Consider the following 20203-nt stretch of genomic DNA (forward strand, 5'->3'; position numbering starts at 1 on the left):
GCTGAAGTTCTAGTATTCTGGCAGCATCTCGCCTATGCAAACATCCGCTGTCTTTGTGGACTGTGTCCCGCGAACCCTGGGCTCCCGTGGAGTACTCAGTTGCTACGTATTTACTACTACCGGCAGGCAGTAAAGGGTTTGTTTCACCGCCCTCGCCAGTCGCTTTAGAAGCCCGGAAATTTGTGACGGGTGAAGTCTAGGACCAGACCCGGCCCAGGGGCGTGGCGTGGCAGTGAATCCCGCCCTCTTCGCACGCCTGGCCCCGCCCACTGGGAGCTTAAGCACGCCCTACGGCGGAGACGGACGTGGCCCCTGCGTCTTCGTGTGAGCGTGCGCGCGCCCGAGTGCGCGTGTCTTTGGCGCGGGCTCCCGTGGTCTCGGCGGCCAGCGATCGGCTTTGAAGAGCAGGAACTGCGGACAGCAAAAGAGGCGTGATCAGGTGGGGGCGCGGCACGCGGACCGAACCCCTATCCCTCTCCAAAAACCTAGACTAAATACAACTAAGACTTGATCCTTCTTGATTTACCAGAGAATTCCCCCCAGTCCATTGTCCTCTAGCCCCGCCCTCCATTGGGCACGCCCTTCACCTTATCCCACGCCCTTTATTTGTCTTCAGGGCACGCCCTCCCAGATATCTCGGTTCCTATTGGTTGTTTTCCCACGTTATCTCTTTCCAGGGGTTCTTATTGGTGTGGGCCACACCCTCTCATTTGTCACCAGACCCCGCCTTCAGCAGTCAGGGACTCCAGCCTCACCCTGAATTCATTCATTCTGCGACTAGTGAGTGCATGGGACGTGAGGGTGAATCAGACACTCTCTGACCTCGGGGAGTTCAGGGCACGGTGGGGAAATATGGATCTAGCCTCCAACCATAACGGCCTAGAGCTGTCAAGAAGCCATCAAGACCCTGGGACCCTTTACACATCGGGAAGGCTTCCCAGAGAAAGTAAGGCCTAAACCGGGCCCTGAAAAATGGTTAAGAGGTTGCTCCAGGGACACATTGGCAAAAGAATTCTTGGCAGAAGAACCTGAGACCTGAAAGAAACAGGTGAATTCTGGTAATTCCGAGGAGGTAGGTGGAATGGATGAAGGGGAAATGGAGAGCTGGCCCATAGAGTGGTCAGTAGACATCCAGAAAAGTATACAATTTGAGGGTGAACGAGATCTGAGACTAGAAGTCGTATTTTTTAAGCAGCTGATCGTTTGGTAAGGTGGAGAAAGACTCCAAGGAGGATGATCAGGTCTAGACGGGGAATTTAAGTTTGGGAAAACTAATGATTCTAGTTTTTTTCTTTAAAGGTTTATTTTTATTTTTTTATTTCTGAGTGTGGATATGTTCATGTGCCTGTGAAGGCCAGAAGAGGGCATTGGGGCTCCTGCAGCTGGACTTATCGGCAGTTGTGAATTGTCCTGCATGGACACTAGGAACTGGATTTGGGTCCTCAGGGAGAACAGCAAGTGCTCTTAATTGTTGAGCCATCTGTCCAGCTCCATGATTCCAGTTCTTACAAGGACTTCAGAGGCAACAACTGCTACAGGAGAAACTTAGTTCCAGGAGATCGAGGAGGTTTACTCTTTTGTAAAGATTTGCTAGCGCTGACTTTCTTTCACTCTTTCTTTTCTTCTCTTTTTAAAGCTTTTAAAGACAGACATTGCTATGCAGCCAGGTTGGCCTGGAATTCACAATTCTCTTGTTTCAGCCTCGAGTGGTAGGATTATAGACATGTACCGCTACATCTGACAGAGGGCAGCTTTTCTTCTGTCTTTATTTTTTTATCTTTATTTTTTTATTGAAACACTTCCATATATTCTGATGTTTTTATCCTCCCCCAAACTCCTCCCAGACCCTCTCCACCCCCCCCCACTCAATCAACTCCCAACTTCTTGCTTCTTGTCTCCCCTGCCCCCCTCTCTTGTGGTGTGTATTTGTGTGTGTGTGTCCAGACCCTCTCCACCCCCCCAATCAACTCCCAACTTCTTGCTTCTTGTCTCCCCTGCCCCCCTCTCTTGTGGTGTGTATTTGTGTGTGTGTGTTTGGGGCATCTTTTCTAATATTATGATATTTTTGTAGATTTTTTTTTTGTTTTTTCGAGACAGGGTTTCTCTGTGTAGCCCTGGTTGTCCTGAAACTCACTCTGTAGACCAGGCTAGGCTCGAACTCTCAAACTCAGAAATCCGCCTGTCTCTGCCTCCCAAGTGCTGGGATTAAAGGCGTGCGCCACCACCGCCCGGCTTTTTTGTAGATTTTTAAGAAAGTGGCAAGTGACCCATGCTGTTCTATGGAGGGGGGGTACATTTTTATACAATGGGCATGTTCCGTTGAAAGTACCTATTAAATACTAAAGATATCTTGAAGATTAGGTATGTTGGCTTAATCCTGACCAAAGACAAGTGAGGTTGAAGCAGGAAGATTGTGAGTTGAAGGCCACATGGGCTACATAGGGATACTCTGTCTGAAACAAAATTAGTTATGTATGAAAAGTGTTCATCATAGTCTAAAGGGAGAAGGCTAAGGTGACTTATTTAAAACCATGATAGTGAAGGCTGGGAATTTAGGCCAGTGGGAGAGGGTATACTTAATGTGTACAAGACCCTGGGTTTGATCCCCTGCATTAAAACAAAACAGGAAGGACTGGAGAGATGGCTCAGTGGTTAAGAGCACTGACTGATCTCTCAGAGGTCCTGAGTTCAGTTCCTAGCAACCACATGGTGGCTCACAACCATCTGTGATGGGCTCCAATGTAGCTGAAGATAGCTACAGTGTACTCATATACATAAAATAAATAATTCTTTAAAAAAAAAACCAACAGCAACAACAAAACAAGAGACCACAAAATTGGATGGAATCATAGGCCGCTAGGGGGGTGTGAGTATGAATGGAAAAGAGAAGTTGCCATAAACAAGTCTTGGGATATTACAGTGTTAAGAGGTTGATATTACAAGGAAGACCAAGAAGAAATAGCCAGTGATGTGGGTGGATAAGGAAGTTCTAGTGTGTTCGAAAAGGGAGACGGGCATTATGTTCCCAGGCTAAAAGGATCAACTGCACCAGGTGCTACAGATCTGTACCATGACCACTAGTGACCTTGGGCAGCTCAGTTTGACGGACAGCAGGATATATGCATCCTCAGTGGCAGTGTGGGAAGCAGAACTTAGGAGCGAACAGGAAAGAAGAAAAGGGAGACGGTGTGTGTGACTCCTGGTATTGTGCTGAGCAGAGAGCAGCTGCAGGTAGTTAGGCTTGGATTCGCAGAAAGGTCTTGTTTTGTTTTTAAGATGGAGGAACAACAGCATGTGTTTCTGCTGATGGAAAGAATTCAATTGCCAGAAAGACTGGTGATATAGGATCAAGGAGAAAGGCTGGAATTGAGTTCCTGAGCAGGCAAGGGGGTTCAGAGGCTGACAACAGTCTGTTTCTGGGGAGAGAGAGTGGATTGCACTGAGCCTTGGCACAGAGTCAGGGATGAGTTCTCTGGCAGTGGCCTTGGATGCCCACTGGGAAAGATACCTCAGATAGTTGACAGGCCAGGGGCTGGTTTGAATGTTCTGGTTTTCCTCTGCTTCCCAAAAGCAGATTCTAATTCCATCCTGAACCGGTGATCAATGGGAGAGAGAGAGAGTACTTCATGTGGGGACTGGCCTGAATAAGTGCACTCATTCAAACTGTTTGATTACCAGTGGGCAGGAGGATGTAAATTGACTACGCAGAGGGGGAGGTGAGTCTGAGAAGATGCCATCTGTACAAAGCAGATTGTGGGCTTCTCTCACCTGTGGTCCACCTAGGGATCTGAGGCTGTATTCTGCCAACTCCCAGACTGGTTAACTGCTAAACACTGAAATTAGAACCATGTTTAAGGCCTTAGTTTTAGCTCTAGATCGAACCGTCAGAGAGAATTCTAATAAATAGGAAAATGTATACAGTTCGTTCTTTGCTTTGCTCCACCTCAGACTGTTTGGGTAAAGCCTGGTGGAAGGAATGGACACTGGGGAGGGCGGAGTGTTTCTTGGGTTCCTGGCAGCAGACTGTGGACTCATCAAGGATAACATGGGGCAGGGGGCGTTCTCCTCTGACCACATGCACTCATGCTGGTCTCTGCATGCCGTTCTGTGTCCCTAGAGGTCAACAGTCTGGGAAGTTGGCACGACAGAGCTGGATGTGACCCTCAGGAGAGAATGGTGCTGGACTCGGGGACTCAGGTGTATGAGCAGGCACCCCCCAGCCCACCTACCGGTTCCCCATCTCAGCACCATAAGCTGAAGCCCTCAGACCGAAATGGGCCACCCCTGTACCCCTGGCCTCAGTCCCTGGCTATGCCCTTGGCTCTGGCAGTTCCCTCAGCACTGCAGCAGCAGACTATGTGGCAGACCTTCTCAAAGCTTCACTTGGAACAGCGTAGCCACATGCGGCGCAGCGAGAGCACCTACAGTGTAAATAGTACTGGCCGGCGGGGGCGTGGCAAAACCCCACTTGCACGGGGATGTGGTCCAGGTGGAGGGACCCTACGCCCTGCAGCCTCCTTACCTCACATTGCTAAGATTCGAAAAGATGCAGGCAGTAGTTGCAACAAGAGCCCTTGTATGTTGGTGGCCCTGCGGCCAACTAACATGGACCAGGAACGGGAAAAATTCTTCCAGTCTCATTATACCTACAACCCACAGTTCGAGTATCAGGAACCGATGCCAATGAGTGTGCTGGAGAAGTACCAGGAGGCCTCTGCGCAGTTCATGCATCAGGTCAGTTCCCCTTGCCCATTTCACCCTGGCCCTGACTACCCAAGAGACCTAGCCTGACTAGTGACTGTGGCCCTGTGTACAGGCAGTTGGCATCATTGAGGCTGTCCTGGAGAAGTTTGGCACTTATGAAAACTTTGAGGCTGCCACAGGGGGCCAGCTGCTGACCAAGTGCCAAATTTGGTCCATTGTGCGCAAATACATGCAGAAGGAGGGTTGTGTTGGCGAGGTAAGTTTGCCCTATCTACAAAACCTGACTTCTGTGTGCCCCAAATCAGGCCACCTAGCTCATAGACCCAGCTCTAATTCCCCAGACATATTTCTGCCCCAGTCCCAGGGAAGTAAAAGCCAGCTTTGAAGGGTGGGTATCCTAGCCAGTGTCCAACCTGGCTGCCTTGTGGCATCGGGTGCCTGTCTGCACACTGGCTGTCAGGGCTTGTAAACCATGCTCCTACCGAGCCCTGCTACCCTGCAGGTTGTGGTGCAGCTGAGTGAAGACCTGCTGTCCCAGGCAGTGATGATGGTGGAGAACAGCCGACACACATTGGCCATCAACTTGACTGGAGCCCGCCAGTATTGGTTGGAGGGCATGCTGCGGCACGAGATAGGTCAGGCTGTGGGTGGCATGTGGGTGGGTGGGTAGGACTGAAAGGTATGAAGAGATGGGGGTACAGTGGGGGGTCTCAATAGTTCCCTTTTTTTCTCCCCCTTCCTTCACTCTGGGAGAAGACAGGCTTGTTCATCCCTAAGCAGATACTTCTTCCTTTGTGTTCGCAAAAGTCAGCCAGGCAAACATACCTGTCCACTCTGTGGGCTGGCCGGCATCCTTCCTTTTGAGTCTATCTCCAATTCTTTTCTGATTTCTTTGACAGTGAAAGGATTCTAAGAGGGCAAAAAGAATCCTGTGGGGTTCCACTAGACCAGCCCACCAGGCCCGCCAGGGTGGGTGGCAGGCTAGATCCTAGGAATGGAATTGCTTGGAGATGCATGGATAAAAGTTTAGAACACAGGGCTACACAGAGAACCCCTGTCTCGCACCGCCCCCACCCCCGCCCCCGCCCCCCCCAAACAAACACACAAACAAAAAGTTTAGAAGACAGACCAGGCTAGGAAGGAAAGCACAAGACACTAGTTACTCTGTCCTCATCAGACAGGAATCTTGTTGCTCTGGGCAAGGAGTAGTTTTGATTGGAGCATTTGCATGACTGTCAAGATGATTGGCTCTGGCATTAGGATGTTGGGAAGGTGGCGTGTGCTTGCTCTCTATGAGGGCTGGGCACACAGTATGAACTGGGGGTGAAGATGATGAGAAAATAGGTAGAGAAGAGCTTGCCCTGGAACAAGAAGTCTTCATACTGTTTGGAACTGGCTGAGAATGAATTTAGGTAGGGCCGGGTGGTGGTGGCGCACGCCTTTAATCCCAGCACTTGGGAGGCAGAGGCAGGCGGATTTCTGAGTTCGAGAGTTTGAGGCTAGCCTGGTCTACAGAGTGAGTTCCAGGACAGCCAGGGCTACACAGAGAAACCCTGTCTCAAACAAAACAAAACAAAAACAAACAAACAAACAAAAAACAAAAAAAAAGAATTTAGGTAGGGCTTAGGGATGACTTGTAGGACGTGAATTTGGGGGCGGGGCATGAAGAGTCTACACTAGAGGTTCTTGGAGCGAGTTCCGCCACCTCCTCATCCTCCCTGCAGGTACCCACTACCTGCGTGGTGTGAATAATTCGCGGCAACCATGGCACAGCACTGAAGGCAGACTGCAGTACGGTCTTCGGCCAGCCAACCCCACTGAGGAGGGCCTGGCCAGCCTGCATAGTGTGCTGTTTCGAAAGCAACCATTCCTGTGGCGTGCCGCCCTGCTCTACTACACAATCCACCAGGCGGCGCACATGTCCTTCCGCCAGCTCTTTCAGGATCTGGCGCAATACGTTCAGGACGAGGATGTACGCTGGGAGTACTGTGTCCGTGCCAAGCGAGGACAGACGGATACCTCCCAGCCAGGTGGGAACTGTGGGGTCAGGAGAAGGCTCAAGCTGGGGCAAGGTGAAGGGTGGATTTTGGGTAAGGATCGATTGGTTATCGTTCTCACAGGCTGCTTCAGCAAGGACCAGGTGTACCTGGATGGCATTTTGCGCCTCCTGCGGCACCGGCACGCCATCGATTTCCAGCTACTGACCTCGCTGGGCAAGGTAAAGGGCTGAAAGGCCCAGCCAGCTCTTCCTTCTTTGTCCTTCAGAGTTATGTTCGGTGAAGGCCTGGACACTTGAGAAAGCAGACAAAAAGAAACAAAGTTTTGGTAGCCCAGATCAGGTGTGTGACCTAGCCTGCAGATGTGTGCATATGCATTAAGAGAGGTGAGCATTCCAAGATAGGGAGCAGTCAAGAAGTTCTGGGGAAGAAGGTGGGAGAAATAAATGGCCAGGGACCAAAGGTCTTGTACTAGGTTGAGGAAAGCAAACCTCAACAGAAGCAAAGGGGGAGTTGGGGGAAGGGGCTATCATAAAGGTGTAGACATGGCTTTTCTTTAGGAGGCTCCAAATGGATGTCCTGTGGGAAGTGCAGGAAATGAAAGGCCTAGATAGGCAAGAGGCCTTCCATCACTCTTACATGATCGATAGTGGTCTGACTTAACAAGGCAGTGGTCATGGTTGCAAAGTGAGAATTGACAGATAATAGAACTCTTCATCTGTTGGACTCCCTGGAAGGGGAGATGAGAACCTAGTTGCCCTTTCTTGGACCTGATTGTGGTGACTATGAAGAGGTGGGACAGACAGCTGACATTCAGCAGTCTCCTGTTGGATGTGGGAGATAACCTGAGAGATACCCAGGTATCACTTGGCTGCTATTTAGAGGTGAAGGGATAAGCCGGGCTAGAGAGGAATGGGTTGTACAACCTAGATAAAAGATAGAAGAGGGGGCTGGAGAGATGGCTCAGTGGTTAAGAGCACTGACTGCTCTTCCAGAGGTTCTGAGTTCAATTCCCAGCAACCACATGGTGGCTCACAACCATCTGTAATGGGATCTGACGCCCTCTTCTGGTGCGTCTGAAGACAACTACAGTGTACTCATATACATAAAATACATAAATAAATCTTTAAAAAAAATACCCAGGGTAGAGCCTGAAGGTATCTATTATAGGAGTCAATGAAGAATATAGTCATCTCAGGAACAAATGGCCCCGAGCCATTAGTAGATCTTGGACTTTAAAGCCAGGCATTTTGATTAGCCCTGAGGCTCAGTTTTCTTCCTATAGGTCTCCTATGAAGATGTGGAACAACTGCGGCCCCATGGGGTACTAGATAATACCAGAGTACCCCACTTCATGAAGGACTTGGAACGTTACCGGCAGCAGCTGGAACACATCATGACCACCAACCGGCTAGATGAAGCGGAGCTGGGCCGCCTGCTGCCAGATTGATGTTGGCTAAGAGTTATAGACAGAAGCTCTTGACAGAGATCTCAGATCAGAATATGAAGTTCTTTATGGTTCTATAGCCTAGGTGTTTCTTGGGGGGGGCATTTGGGAGGTCAGGAGCATCTTGGGAAGATGAGAAAAGATGTCAGAAGGCTTGCTAGCCTTCCTGGGGCCTGTGAACTAGCAGCAGCATGTCGCATAAACCCCTGAACAGGGGAGATGGGGGGACAGGACGGGAGCTGAGTGTGAATAGAAATGTGGGTTGGTTTGGGAATAGAAACTTGTTCCTGCATGAGATGGCTTTGGGTGTCTGGTACCACTCTTCCCCTTCCTCCCACCTAGCCTATTGGTGCTCCTCCTACATTCATACTCTCTACCTCTCACTGGGGCCTGCGGGAGTTGGGATCCCCTCTGAGGTGACTTGCCTGAGCATGGGGTTCTGGCTGTCACTCGGGCTCAAAGACCCAGCTGGGCTGGGCTTTGCCTTTCAGCATTTTGTCTGTCTCATGCATTGTTCTATATTTGCCTCCATGGGGCTGGGAGGCAGCAGCTCCTAGTAGTTCTGTGCAGGGGCAGGATACTTTGGAGAGGTACCATTTGTTCCTAGATCCCTTTCTTATCACACACACACACAGACACACTATGTCTGTGTCTTGAGTGCAGCACCTGGCCCCACCCTTAGTCCCCACCTTAGTCTTGGTTGTGCCTGTCTTCGACCCGCAGCCTCACAGCTGGTCTCTGGCAGTGGTAAGTACAGGCGGGAACAACCAGATCAAACCCGCAGGGCAGGCCCTAGGGTTTGTTAACTCATGCTCGCTCAGGCTGGGATTAGTACAGAGCTAGTTAAGGTTTTTGATTTCGCGACAGCTGTGGGAGATTGAGCCAGTACTGTCCCAACCCTGGCTTTTTTGTTTAATTTTTCCATCTGTGAAGCTTGGAAGTACAGCTGGGAAGTTCTTATTTGTTTACTTGGTAGATACGTACAGAGCTCCTTGTGTATGTCTGTGACTGGTTAGACCCCCACACCCCACACTGAGCTCCCAGTTCAGAGGAAAGCCAGACAATTAAACAGCGGTTACAATGATGTGTGTGGCTTCTGTCTACTCAAGTTTCCTCTCAGGTCCTCCTTTGAAGACTGTGAGCTCCAAGACTTCTCTCCATATGTGGACGGACACCCCCCCCCCACTTTTACTTGCTTGGTACCCCAAGCCTAGTGATTTCCATGGAGTGGAAATGTTGCTCATTGGGGCTTCCAAATGGCCCCTGAGGGGAAAAAAGTGGGGTGAGGGAGAGTCAGATTTAGGGGCCTGAATCTGAGATCTCCAGAAATACAGCTTGGGCTATTTTGGGAGTGGAATGCTGTTGAGGGGGTGGGGGTATTTTCACACAAGCCTGCTCAGGTCAGTGGGATTCAGACCCACGCCCACCCTCAGTTCTTGAGCAAAGAGCCAGAGTTGTGGAGAGTGAGGTCCAGGCTAACCCTCCCGAGTTTATTCATTTGGCAGTAAATGAAGTCTTGGTGCATTGATTGGGTCAAGCTCTGGCAGATTTCTGGGTTTTATCCAGCTTGAATAGGATCTCCACAGGTAAAGATTCTGGCCTTCAGGAATCTGGAGATGAAAATGATGGTCAGTGGAATGGGGATCAACCCCCACTTCCCAGCCCACAACCTCTAACAAGCCTGCAAACAAGGGTTTAGGGGCCCTCACAACCTTCAGACTCATCCTCTTCTTGGAAGTCGGGCTCTGGCTCCGGCTCCGGCTCGGGCTCCGGCTCTGGCTCCGGTTCTGGTTCTACCTCTGGCTCTTGTTCTGGATCCAGTTCTTGTTCCAGGTCTAGCTCATCCCCTTCAGTAGCTTCAGCTTCTAGTTCTGGCTTCTCTGGAGTTTCAGGCTGCACTGCCTCAGAGCTCTCGGGACTTCCGACCTCCTCTTGTTCTGAAGCTCTGGGCAGCCCAGGACATGTGGTCCCTGAACTGGGTGCTTCTGGCGTCCAGTGGCCTGGGCATGAAGGGTCATAGCTGCGGTCCCGGTAGCCTGGGAAGGAAGTGGGAGTATTTGAGGTCCGGTTCACCCGTCTATCATTACTTACCTCCACATTCTCTGCCCTCCACTTACCCTTTGCTTCGCCCAGCCCCTAATCCACGCCCCTCGATTCATCAAGGCTCCACCCTCCTGGTGCTCACCAGGCCCCACGTGCTGCCAATCCCAGGCCGGGTCTGGCATGCGCACAGTTTGTTGGGCACAGCGCAGTAGCTCCTGGCAGGCTGCCTCGCCCTTGCTCTGCACCAACAGCAGTAGGCGGCGCACCCTGCGCTCTGCATCAGGCAGCGCATCCAAGGCTTCATACTCGGGCCCAGTGAGGACGCCCCGGGCCACCAGCGCGTCCAGCAGCAGCCCAGAGTCTGCCTGCAATGTCTCTACCAGCCGTTTCCGTTCCCGGTCAATGGTCTCCGATGGCCGCTCCTGTACGTTGCCCATTTGGGCTATATCAAAAAGGAGAGAAGGGAAGGTGGGCGTAATTTGCGGTCTCCTACACTGAGCTCTCCGAGAGGTTATCTAGTTCACCTCGACATCAGAGTCTGGATGGTTCCTCAGCGCAAGACCTAGAGGCCAGGAGCACAGAACTCACCCTCCTGTCTCTTGGCTGTGTCTGTCCTGAGGTTCCTCTTGCAGACTCCACCTGTCAGCTGAGTGCTCTCCCCAGCTAGGACCTCCCTCCTAAACCCCAGACACCTGCACAGTTGGCCACCAGTTGAGACCCAGTTTATCCAACTTTATTTTTTTTAAACCCAATTCCTTACCTAAATAGGCAGAAAACCCTAGGATTGATTCGTACCTCCTTCCTGATCCCCGCAGCAAACCTTGGATCAGAGCAGCCTACTTGGTCGCTCATACAATCGGGTCTGCATCCAAAGTGACGAGGTATCCATGTTCTATTCACCTAACGCAGAAGTCCGGGCATTCCAGAACCTTGCCCCTTCACCCACCACCGTCGGCAGCCTCAACATAGTCTTGAGACTCTTCCAGGTTATCTAAGCAGGACTGAACTTTAATTTTGACAGACCTCCTGGCATCAGGGACCCACTTGTTTCCCTGATGGCCAGGCAGCCACTTAACAGCCATCTCTTATTTGACCTTGAAGTGCCTCTTAAGTCACTAAGGAATGTTCACCAAACTTTTAGCTTCCTTTCCAGGGATTATTCATTCTGAGAAGCTGCCTGTACCAAACCGTAGGAACCAAGTATAAACTAATCTACTCTGCTTGTCTTTTATCAGCTACTGCCTGTCTGTTATGACTACTGCCCACTGGATTGGGTGTCCTGACCCAGTCAATAAGGACCCTGACATTAAGGAGAAAAGAAACCTGGCCATTCCTTTTGCCTAATCTTTATTCATACAGCATCCTCCTAAGTCTCCTCTGCCTTAAATGTCCCTGTTCTACCTTCTTCCTAGCCCATTGGATCATATCCCACCCCACACACATACTCCATGCATCCTGTGTCTCAGTACTCACTCTGTCCTGTTCCTGGGCACTTCACACCTTGGGGTCTCCGTCCCTCATATCTGTCAGTCCTTTCCCAAGGCCACTAAGCGCAGACCAGGTACACCACCCAACCCCCATCTCCCTCCATGTCCCATCTGTGTCGTACACCTTGTACTCAAATCTCCATTAGCTTCTGCCCCTTGAACCCACCACCAGCAGCAGTTTGCCTCCCGGGACAATAAATATCTCTGTGTCTTTCTCACACTCCACCCCTCCCCTCATTCCAACACTGTGACTTTGACAACTCTGGGGTAGAATTTATCGTTCCAGTTTTACGGATGAAGAGACAGGTTCAGAGAAACCCGGTACAGCTGGAATCTGACTTTCCCTAGCCTAAACTATATTGTTCCTTGTCTAGCTGAAGGCCAGGCCTAGACACCCACCCTCTGTCCCCAGTACCCATCAAAGAATCTAAGCTACTAGACTAGCTATTTTAATCCACTCCCACCACTCTGGACAGCCAGGTTCTTTGCTGTTTCCATCCAACCGTTCGGTCCTGTGAGAACTATGGTCCTAGCTAGCACTTTAGCCTTTGCCAATGCTGTTCCCTGGGCCTCTACTCTATGGACCCAGCCCTCGAGACTCAAATGCTCCCATGGCTACCCCAATTCCTGAGAGGTCAAAGGTTGGGAACTCCTTTTGTGTGCTTTGGTCCTCATTACTATATTTACAGGGATCCACACTGCACTGTGTGTTCAGGACTTCTGCTGTCCTCAATGAGGCTTCCAAAGACTGTCTCCCACCGCTGGTTACAGAGAAGGGGTGATGTTAGCACCTATTCTGGCCCGACTTCGAGGCAGGATTGGCCTCCTTTCCCCACTCTTTACCCTAAGTTATTTCTATGTTAGCTGTGTTTCCCTTTGAGGTTATCACAGCTCTAAGGTGAATGCTGGTTGTGTCTTATTCAGTGTTATCAATGGACAAGCCTAAACATTATTCTGAGCCCCAGGTGGAGAAGCAGGGGTCCTGGTCAGGTCTGGAATCCCTAGCTTGCTGGCTGAATGGGATTTGTTGTAGGGGGGAAAACAGGGGCAGGAGCGGATCGCGCATGCGCGACCGCAAGGGTACCCTCACCAGCCCGCCACTCAGTCCTAGAGCTGTAGTCCTGCGGAAGGCGGGGCCCACAGACCTTCGAGCTCCGCTGCTGCTGGTGGTGAGGCCCGGGATTCTGCCCAATCTGTTTCCTTTCCCTCCCTGCTGGGTGGAGTCGGGCTTGTAGTCCGGAGCGTTTCGGATGGCCCCACTCCGGAGTTGAGCCTCACCGGGGCAGATGACAGTGCAGAAAGGGCCGAGCGAGCGGGGTGGGTACGCGAACAGCAGCTGCAACAGGGGCGGGGCGGCCAGGGCTGCTGGGAATGGGGTGGGGGGAAGGGCATGCTTCACTGGCTCTATGAACTCGGACGCTGGTGGCGGAGGCCACGTGCTGGCAGAGGCAGACACATAGTCCGCTATTCTTCCCCGTCCCAGAGCACTCAGATTTGAGTCAGGGGGTCGGTACAGCTCACAGTCTCTCTTGTCCAGCCCTCTCTGGACCTTCTAATTGCTAGGTGTTTTTAATTTACCCTTCCACGACTCTTCCCTCTGCCTGTCAGATAAGTTTAGAGAAAGGAGCCGACTTGCCCAGAATCAGACACATGTCTGGAGCTGGTGTGGCACAGAAATGCCTGCTTCCTGGAGGGTTACAGTGGCCGGCGCCAGGCCGACATCTCAGTGCAAGTGGGAGAGTTAGGCACTGGTTCTCCAAGTACCATGGAGAGGGGGGGTCTTCCGTGAGAGTCTGAACATCTGAACTCTTGTATGAACGCAAAGTCGTCACCCACCCACGACTCTAGTGATCTTTGGTTGATAGAAGAAAAGAAAAAAAAAGAGAGAGAGAGACCGGAAACGGAGTAGGGGATGCAGTTTATGTTGCAGGAGTCAGTGGGGTAGTGGAGAGAGGCTGTCGCATACAGGGGGCTTCTCTCACCTCCCAGGGCCGGGGTGGGGGCGCCAGGGAGCCTAAAGGGGTGTGCTGTTGCGTGCTGGTTCCTTAGCCAGGCTTTTTTAGAGGGGTGCAGATCTCAGGGAGAGGAGGGACGGGCTCCAGGATCCAAGTAGGAAGCATTGCTGTCAGTGGCGTTGTACAGGGTTAAAGCCCCAGGCACAGACAGGGCTGCACCCTCCAAATCCGCCTGAACGTCTAGCATGAGTGGGGTTCCCAGCGTGTGGTTTTTCCCTAGGAGGAGTAGGATGTGCTTAGGCTAAGGGACCCTCTCCCTTTTTTCAGGAGGAGAGCCCCCTTCAGTTAGGTTGTGTGTTCCCATACACACATCGCTTTTCAAGGGTCTTGTTGCATAGCCTAGGCTGTTCTTCCTATCTCAGACTCCCTAGGGTTTGGATTACATGTAGCCGGGCAGTGGCGGTGCATGCCTTTAATCCCAGCACTTGGGAGGCAGAGGCAGGCGGATTTCTGAGTTCGAGGCCAGCCTGGTCTACAAAGTGAGTTCCAGGACAGCCAGGGCTACACAGAGAAACCCTGTCTCGAAAAACAGACAAACAAACACAAATAAACAAACAAGCAAGCATGCACTACCATATCTAGCTAAAACATTCTTGACCTTACCCTTCTCACACAATGATAAATCATTTGGGTGACTGTAGAAGGCTCTTCAGGGAAGCCTGAATTTAGGGTCCCCCTCCCAACCTGCTAAACCCACCAAGCCACTGTGATGGCTTTTACCCAGGAGTGCCCACCACCATTACCTACACCTGAAGAATTCAGCTCCTTGACTGTCAGCTCAGCGTCACCCCTCTCTGGAGCCAAGGGCTGCATCTGCATGGAAAAACCCCAGGAACCAGCTGAGAAGGGAGTTCAGAAGCCCAGGAGGAGAGCCGAGGAGTCACTGGGGACAATCCTTCAGCCATGAACCCCAGTGTGTGGCCCTTCTTACCAGAGACAACTCCATGTCCAGATCCATCAAGGTCCATTCTCGTCCATGCAGGCTAGGGCCCAGCACCTGGGGAGAGCTCGGGTGAGCGGTGCCTTCAAAGGCTGCACAGAGGGCTCAACCTCATGTGTCTCACCTCCTACCCCAGCCAAAGAGATACTCACATCCACTGGTGCTACGGGTTCCACAGTTTCAGGGGGAGGCCGAAGTAGCGTTGGGGGCAGCAGACTCTCTGGGCTCCGGTCACCCCGATCCAGGCCCAGAGTCCCCCTGTGCATAAAGTACTGCCATTGGTCTACAATACCAACCTGTTATTAGTTCTTAAGGAACGTGCATCATCCAGTTTAAGCTGCTCCAACAACTAGAACATGCTAGGAGACGATGCTTTCCTTCAGTGCTCTCCCTAATATATTAGAGAGGCTTTATTTTCTTTTTTAAAAATTCAAGGGAGCTGGAGAGATGGCTCAGTAGTTAAGAGCACTGACTGCTCTTCCAGAGGTCCTGAGTTCAATTCCCAGCAACCACATGGTAGCCTTCAACCATTTGTAATGGGATCTGATGCCCTCTTCTGGTGTCTGAAGACAACGACAGTGTACTCATATAAAAAAAAAATCCTTTTTTTTCTTTAAATCTCTCTGAAGAAGGAATGAGAAAATGTCTTGTTACGTAGTCCTGGCTGGCCTCAAGCTTATAGCAACGCTCCCCTCTTAACCTCCTGGTTGCTAAAGGGACATCTTCGCTGTTGTTTGACACAGGGTCCCGTGTAGCTTAGGCCAGGCACATTTACTAGCTAAGTGTGATCTTGAACTCCTGACTCTAGGGCCGCTACCTCCTCCCTAGAGCTGGCATCATAGCAGGGTGGTGTCGCCATGCTCAGATTCTTTTTTTTTTTTTTTTAAGATTTATTTATTTACTTTATTTATGAATATACTGTAGCTGTCTTCAGACACACCAGAAGAGGGCATCAAATCTCATTACGGATGGTTGTGAGCCACTATGTGGTTGCTGGGATTTGAACTCAGGACCTCTGGAAGAGCAGTCAGTGCTCTTAACCACTGAGCCATCTCTCCAGCCCCCATGCTCAGATTCTAAGCAGTCATCTTGAGGTTGCCTTTGGTTCCTAGCCGAGACGTGAAACCTTGAGAAATGCCCCCTTCCTATGTAAGTGTGATTAGTAGTGACTAGTAGAGATTTGGGGGGAGGGTTGTTGTTATGTGTTTGTTTGTGTTCCAGTCTTGGAGTTTGAATTTAGGTCTTGAGCGTGTTAGGCACATCCTCTGTCACTAAGTTATGTCCCCAACCCAGCCACCCTTTCCCTTTGTTTTTAATTAATTAATTAATTTTTATTTTATTTTATTTGGCTTTCTGAGACAGGGTTAGCCTTAGCTGTCCTGGAGCCCATTCTGTAGGCCAGGCTGGCATCAAACTCTGAGTTATACCTGCCTCTGCCTCCCGAGTGCTGGGATAGTGGCATGCGCCCCCACCACCCAGCTTATTTATTTATTTGTATTTATTATTATTGTGTGTGCATTATGTGTCCGGGGGCTTTGGAGAGGTCAGAGAATGGTTTCATGAAGTTGATTCCTTCCACTTTACGTGAGTTTCAGGGGTTGGACTCAGGTCAGAGGCTTTTGTGACAAGTGCTTTACCTGAGGAACCGCCCTGCCAAATCTTCCTTTTATAGTTAGACAGAGTCTCACTGAGTCACCAGAACTAATCCTGAGCTCACACTGTAGCCCAGGCAGGCCTTGAACTTTGGATACTCCTGCCTCAGTCTCCCAAGTAGTTGGATTGACACCCCTGTGCCACCAAGACCAGCTATAACTGGTTCTTTTGTTTTGTTTTGTCTTGTTTTGTTTTCGAGACAGGGTTTCTCTGCGTAGCCCTGGCTATCCTGGAACTCACTCTGTAGACTAGGCTAGCCTTGAACTCAGAAATCTGCCTGCCTCTGCCTCCCAGGTGCTGGGATCAAAGGCGTGCGCCACCACCACCCAGCACTATAACTGGTTCTTATCTATCTATCTATCTACCTATCTATCTATTATCTGCCTATCTATCTATTATCTGCTTATCTATCTATCTATCTATCTATCTATATTTATTCATCCCAGTGAACTAATTTCAGATGTAAATTCCAGAGTCCTACCACAGGGTGCTTGGAGTTGACTGGGAGTTTCCATTTTCCAAATGATGCTGATACTCTTTGGAGCATAGTCCGAGAAGTCAGGGTCATGAGCGTCTGATGCCCAGTGTCCTCCCTTAGCTGCCACAGGACCATAATGCAGTGCCTTTTCTTTGGCCAGTATCTGTGGATCTATCTATAAACCGTCAACATTGGCTCTGCTCACCTGTCAGGTACCTCCCTGGGGCCTCTTGGTTCAAGTTGTTGTACACTCCTGGGCCCCTCGGGGCTGAAGCTCCCTCTCCCTTCCAGGATGGCCTGTACCACAGCCACGGGCAGGGGTGGGGGTGCTGTCACGCAGAAGTCACACTCGTTTGGGGCCAGGGCCAGCCCGGCCTCGCCATCCCCCCCTGGACTGGCCGGCTCTTCTTTGAGCAGTGCCAGGCCCTTCACCCTGCACCAGAGAAAAGCTTCAACCAGACCCCGACACTGACCTCTCCCCCACCTCCACAGGCTTGTGAGCTGCAGGCCCTTCCCCATAGGGTCCCCAGAAAGCAGCCCCTGTCCTCCATACCTCCTGCCACCACTGGAGGGAGAAAGCCTGTGTCCTTCAGGAGGTGGAGAATCTTCTGGGATGTCAGAGATGATGGGCCCTCTGGGCCTGTGAGGGCCCAGGCCCAAGGTGGTCTCTGGGAGGGGCTGCAAGTAGAAGAGTAGGCCCAGCCTTTGACCTATAACTGTAGGAAGAGCCCAACCAGCACCACCAGGACCAGGTCTCGGGGTCAAGGTTTAAAAAGGAATCTCTACTGGGGAGCCTAGGTCTGGGTTCTCAAGTGTTGGCTTCCATCTTTGTGGGGGAGGGATAGGGAGAAGAAGGAGCTTCCTCATAATTCTATCTGCACCCCAGGAAGAGGAGGTAGAGGGGAGACAACACCTACCGACTGGATAAAGTAGGGGTCCTGGAGGAGAGCACCTGACACGGGGCAGGCATTGAATTTGGCAGATGCTGAACATGCGGTCCCCTCATCCAGCATTAGGGACCTGTGCAGGGTGGGTAGCTTAGGCCTTCATGCCCCTCGGGCTGCACCTCCCTCCCCCCCTCTCCCTCTCTCTCCCTCCCTCAGGCCCCAGCAGCCAAGTCAGCAGAGCCGAGGCCTGTTGCCAGGGCATCAGTCACATGCTGGAGTGGAAGGGGCTCCCTGAGAGATGGGGGCCCTTTGGGGGTTGTGAGGGAAGGGAGGAAGCTTAGTTTGAGCCCCAAACCAGGGATGCCTACTTGGGGGCCTAGGAATTTGAGAGTAAGGTCCTGGAATGGAATCGAGGAGGACATGTGGGGTAATGGATGGTAGAGTTCCGGGAGTTCTGGCGGTGGGAATGCAGGTGTCAACACTACATACAAACTTTTCTACTTACAGTTTTCTCTTGGCTCCTGTACTGCCAGACCCCGTCTGAAGTGGCCCAAACAGGCACTGGATTAGCTGAAAAGAAAGGGTTAATTTATATTTCAGGCCAGACCCTTCACTCTAGAAAGGCAATTCCTGATTTGAAGGAAAGGGGCGGAGGTGTGGGGTACCCAGGAGTAGGGGAGGCTAAGAGGTTGGGGCAGACCAGACGAATACCTTGCCGATGATCCGGTGCTGCTGACTGTGGCTCTGCCTCAGGGTCACCACCTCACGCCACAAGATCTCGTTCTGCCTGGGGAAAGGGTAGAGGATGCTGAGGCATCTGAGTTTGCCACACAGAATGGAAAGGTTCAGACTCTGTGACCAGCAGAGAGGACGTTCATCTTATAAGACTAAAGTTCCAGAGTTGGACCCATTGCCTGCATGGATGGAGGCTCCAACCAAAGAGCGGAAGGAGCTGGCCAGAACCCTTAGGTGGCCAAGGTCCTCTCACCCGTAACTCCACCCTTCCTTCCCTGTCCCGCACTGCCTGAGTTCCTGCAGCCGCGCCTCCGTGCTCTCCTGCACTCCCCTCAAAGCTTGCACTTCTCCCAGCAGTCGTCCCAGGTCTTCAGGACGCCATCGACTGTCATCGCCTCGCAGCGCTGGTACCTGCAGGCAGGAGGCACCAACAGGGACACGTAAAACAGCCAGAAGTACCAACATTGGTGCTTTCCCATTTTCTTTTTTCAGTTTGTCCCACCTTGCGGCGCACGCGCTCCAGTAGCTGCTCACGGCCTCGCACGAAGCTCGGATGCTGAAACTCAACGTGGTCACGCTCTGGTCTGAGCAGGCCACCTTGCTCAATGCTCACCACCTTCCGAAAACCATCTGAGGAACAGCGCGCGGAAGGGCGGGGCGGGGTGGGGTGTGAGCGTGAGTCCCTCCATCCTCAAGATTAAGTTATCCCAACCCTCTCCCCGTTTGGCAAAGGGACTCACACATGTTGAGTTGGCGAACGAAGCTCGCCATGTTGCTGTGCTTGAAATACTGGGGCAGAACTTCCTTGGCGAAGCGGCTCTGATCACTTACGAGGAAGCTGGTCCCACTCTACCGAGAACGAACGACAACCACCCGCAAGCGGGTGGGGACCAGACTCCGTGAGTGGGTGCCACTCACGGCTGGGCCATACTCACTCACTGTGGAGTCCAGATTTGTATCTCACTGGGAGGTAGGATTTGGCCAGGTCAGTACCATGTAAAGCCTATTCTGTCATAACCACAAAGAATTCCTACCCTTAACTAGACCTACAGGCAGCTCTCAGAAAGAATTAGCATACACCAGCCCAGGGTTCATCTCAGACTGGTCCCAGACTCACTACCTGACTCTGAGCCAGAGACAGAGCCGGCTCTTCTCTTTCCTTGGCCTGTTTTCTCATCAGTCGATGAAGTAAAGTGAGAATTACCTAGGTCCCTGTGGGCTCTAGGACCCTTACTTCACATCTTTGTCTCACACGCCCCTTCCACTTGATCCACTCTCGGACAGCTGAATTGAGGTACTCACAGCCCAGACCCAGGCGGGGGCTGGGTGGACATGGGTGTTCACAGACATTGGAGGGATCCCGGGGACCACTGAGGGAGTTGAGGGGCCCCAGCCCTCACCGGGCTCCAGCGGATGAGGTGGTCGGTGCCTGGGTCGCCTACCAGCGCCCATAGCTTGCCGAGGAAGGCAGGTACCGGGCTGGGGCCTGGCTCCGTGGGCAGCGCAGCTGGCGCTTCCTGCATGGCGCAGTCTCGGCCGGGCTCAGCGTTCCAGCCCGGCCGCTGCGGGCTTGTCAAAGCCGCGAAAGTGCTGCGTTTGCCGCCCGCCCCGCCCTACTCCGCCCCTGGGCGCCGGGTCAGGCGGGGGCCGCGTGCGAACCCAAGAGGCGGGGCTCGGACAGCGGCCCAGCCACCGGCGGAGAGAAAGGGCTGGCAGAAAACGTAGGTGTGTGGGTGGGTGAGCCCACGTTCGAGTCTCGTCCTTCTCAAGTTCCTCTCTTTCTGTGTGGTTTGGGAGAAAACATCTGTGGGCTCGGA

General features: G+C 51.9%; 3 protein-coding genes across 8 annotated transcripts; 1 reads left to right on the forward strand and 2 right to left on the reverse strand.

The window, feature by feature from the left end:
* The first annotated feature begins 759 nt into the window (after nucleotides 1-759).
* On the forward strand, nucleotides 760-9232 carry Kiaa0895l (KIAA0895 like). 2 transcript variants are annotated; one of them, XM_028768566.1, is made up of 7 exons: nucleotides 760-1072; nucleotides 4118-4734; nucleotides 4817-4960; nucleotides 5207-5339; nucleotides 6429-6734; nucleotides 6825-6922; nucleotides 7987-9232. In XM_028768566.1, exons 2-7 carry the CDS (start codon nucleotides 4174-4176, stop codon nucleotides 8149-8151), a joined length of 1407 nt encoding a protein of 468 aa, XP_028624399.1. In that variant the 5' UTR covers nucleotides 760-1072; nucleotides 4118-4173; the 3' UTR covers nucleotides 8152-9232. The 2 variants fall into 2 exon arrangements, with proteins under 2 accessions (XP_028624399.1, XP_028624398.1); XM_028768565.1 differs by lacking the exon at nucleotides 760-1072 and adding an exon at nucleotides 2790-3716.
* On the reverse strand, nucleotides 9037-12963 carry Nol3 (nucleolar protein 3). 2 transcript variants are annotated; one of them, XM_028768568.1, is made up of 4 exons: nucleotides 12824-12963; nucleotides 10334-10633; nucleotides 9861-10184; nucleotides 9037-9758 (listed from the first exon to the last, which is right to left on the reverse strand). In XM_028768568.1, the coding sequence occupies exons 2-4, from the start codon at nucleotides 10626-10628 to the stop codon at nucleotides 9751-9753; spliced, it is 627 nt and encodes a 208-aa protein (XP_028624401.1). In that variant the 5' UTR covers nucleotides 10629-10633; nucleotides 12824-12963; the 3' UTR covers nucleotides 9037-9750. The 2 variants fall into 2 exon arrangements, with proteins under 2 accessions (XP_028624401.1, XP_028624402.1); XM_028768569.1 differs by lacking the exon at nucleotides 12824-12963 and adding an exon at nucleotides 10987-11373.
* Nucleotides 12964-13577: 614 nt separating this feature from the next.
* On the reverse strand, nucleotides 13578-19972 carry Hsf4 (heat shock transcription factor 4). Of its 4 annotated transcripts, none has more exons than XM_028768731.1 (13): nucleotides 19787-19972; nucleotides 19127-19235; nucleotides 18889-19016; nucleotides 18673-18797; nucleotides 18363-18438; nucleotides 18157-18221; nucleotides 17682-17784; nucleotides 17318-17442; nucleotides 16970-17197; nucleotides 14786-14891; nucleotides 14625-14690; nucleotides 14437-14506; nucleotides 13578-13909 (listed from the first exon to the last, which is right to left on the reverse strand). In XM_028768731.1, the coding sequence occupies exons 1-13, from the start codon at nucleotides 19907-19909 to the stop codon at nucleotides 13755-13757; spliced, it is 1479 nt and encodes a 492-aa protein (XP_028624564.1). In that variant the 5' UTR covers nucleotides 19910-19972; the 3' UTR covers nucleotides 13578-13754. The 4 variants fall into 4 exon arrangements, with proteins under 4 accessions (XP_028624564.1, XP_028624566.1, XP_028624567.1 ...); XM_028768733.1 differs by having other exon boundaries at nucleotides 16970-17093; nucleotides 17318-17467; nucleotides 17678-17784; nucleotides 19787-19909; XM_028768732.1 differs by having other exon boundaries at nucleotides 13757-13909; nucleotides 14441-14506; nucleotides 19787-19909.
* Nucleotides 19973-20203: the final 231 nt, after the last annotated feature.

Source organism: Grammomys surdaster, unplaced genomic scaffold, assembly GCF_004785775.1.
Source record: "Grammomys surdaster isolate TR1022 unplaced genomic scaffold, NIH_TR_1.0 187, whole genome shotgun sequence".
Lineage (NCBI taxonomy): Eukaryota > Metazoa > Chordata > Mammalia > Rodentia > Muridae > Grammomys > Grammomys surdaster.

What these genes read in the sequence shown, in the direction of transcription:
- Kiaa0895l (XM_028768566.1), top strand. Translation starts at nt 4,174, where the DNA reads ATGGTGCTGGACTCGGGGACTCAGGTGTATGAGCAGGCACCCCCCAGC. An exon ending in CTGCGCAGTTCATGCATCAG is followed by an intron (nt 4,735 to 4,816) that starts GTCAGTTCCCCT and finishes CCCTGTGTACAG; the next exon opens with GCAGTTGGCATCATTGAGGC. An exon ending in CATGCTGCGGCACGAGATAG is followed by an intron (nt 5,340 to 6,428) that starts GTCAGGCTGTGG and finishes TCCTCCCTGCAG; the next exon opens with GTACCCACTACCTGCGTGGT.
- Nol3 (XM_028768568.1), bottom strand. Translation starts at nt 10,628, where the DNA reads ATGGGCAACGTACAGGAGCGGCCATCGGAGACCATTGACCGGGAACGG. An exon ending in TTGGCAGCACGTGGGGCCTG is followed by an intron (nt 10,185 to 10,333) that starts GTGAGCACCAGG and finishes CTTCCTTCCCAG; the next exon opens with GCTACCGGGACCGCAGCTAT.
- Hsf4 (XM_028768731.1), bottom strand. Translation starts at nt 19,909, where the DNA reads ATGCAGGAAGCGCCAGCTGCGCTGCCCACGGAGCCAGGCCCCAGCCCG. An exon ending in AGCACCGGATCATCGGCAAG is followed by an intron (nt 18,222 to 18,362) that starts GTATTCGTCTGG and finishes CTTTCTTTTCAG; the next exon opens with CTAATCCAGTGCCTGTTTGG. An exon ending in ACCCCTACTTTATCCAGTCG is followed by an intron (nt 17,443 to 17,681) that starts GTAGGTGTTGTC and finishes TTCTACTTGCAG; the next exon opens with CCCCTCCCAGAGACCACCTT.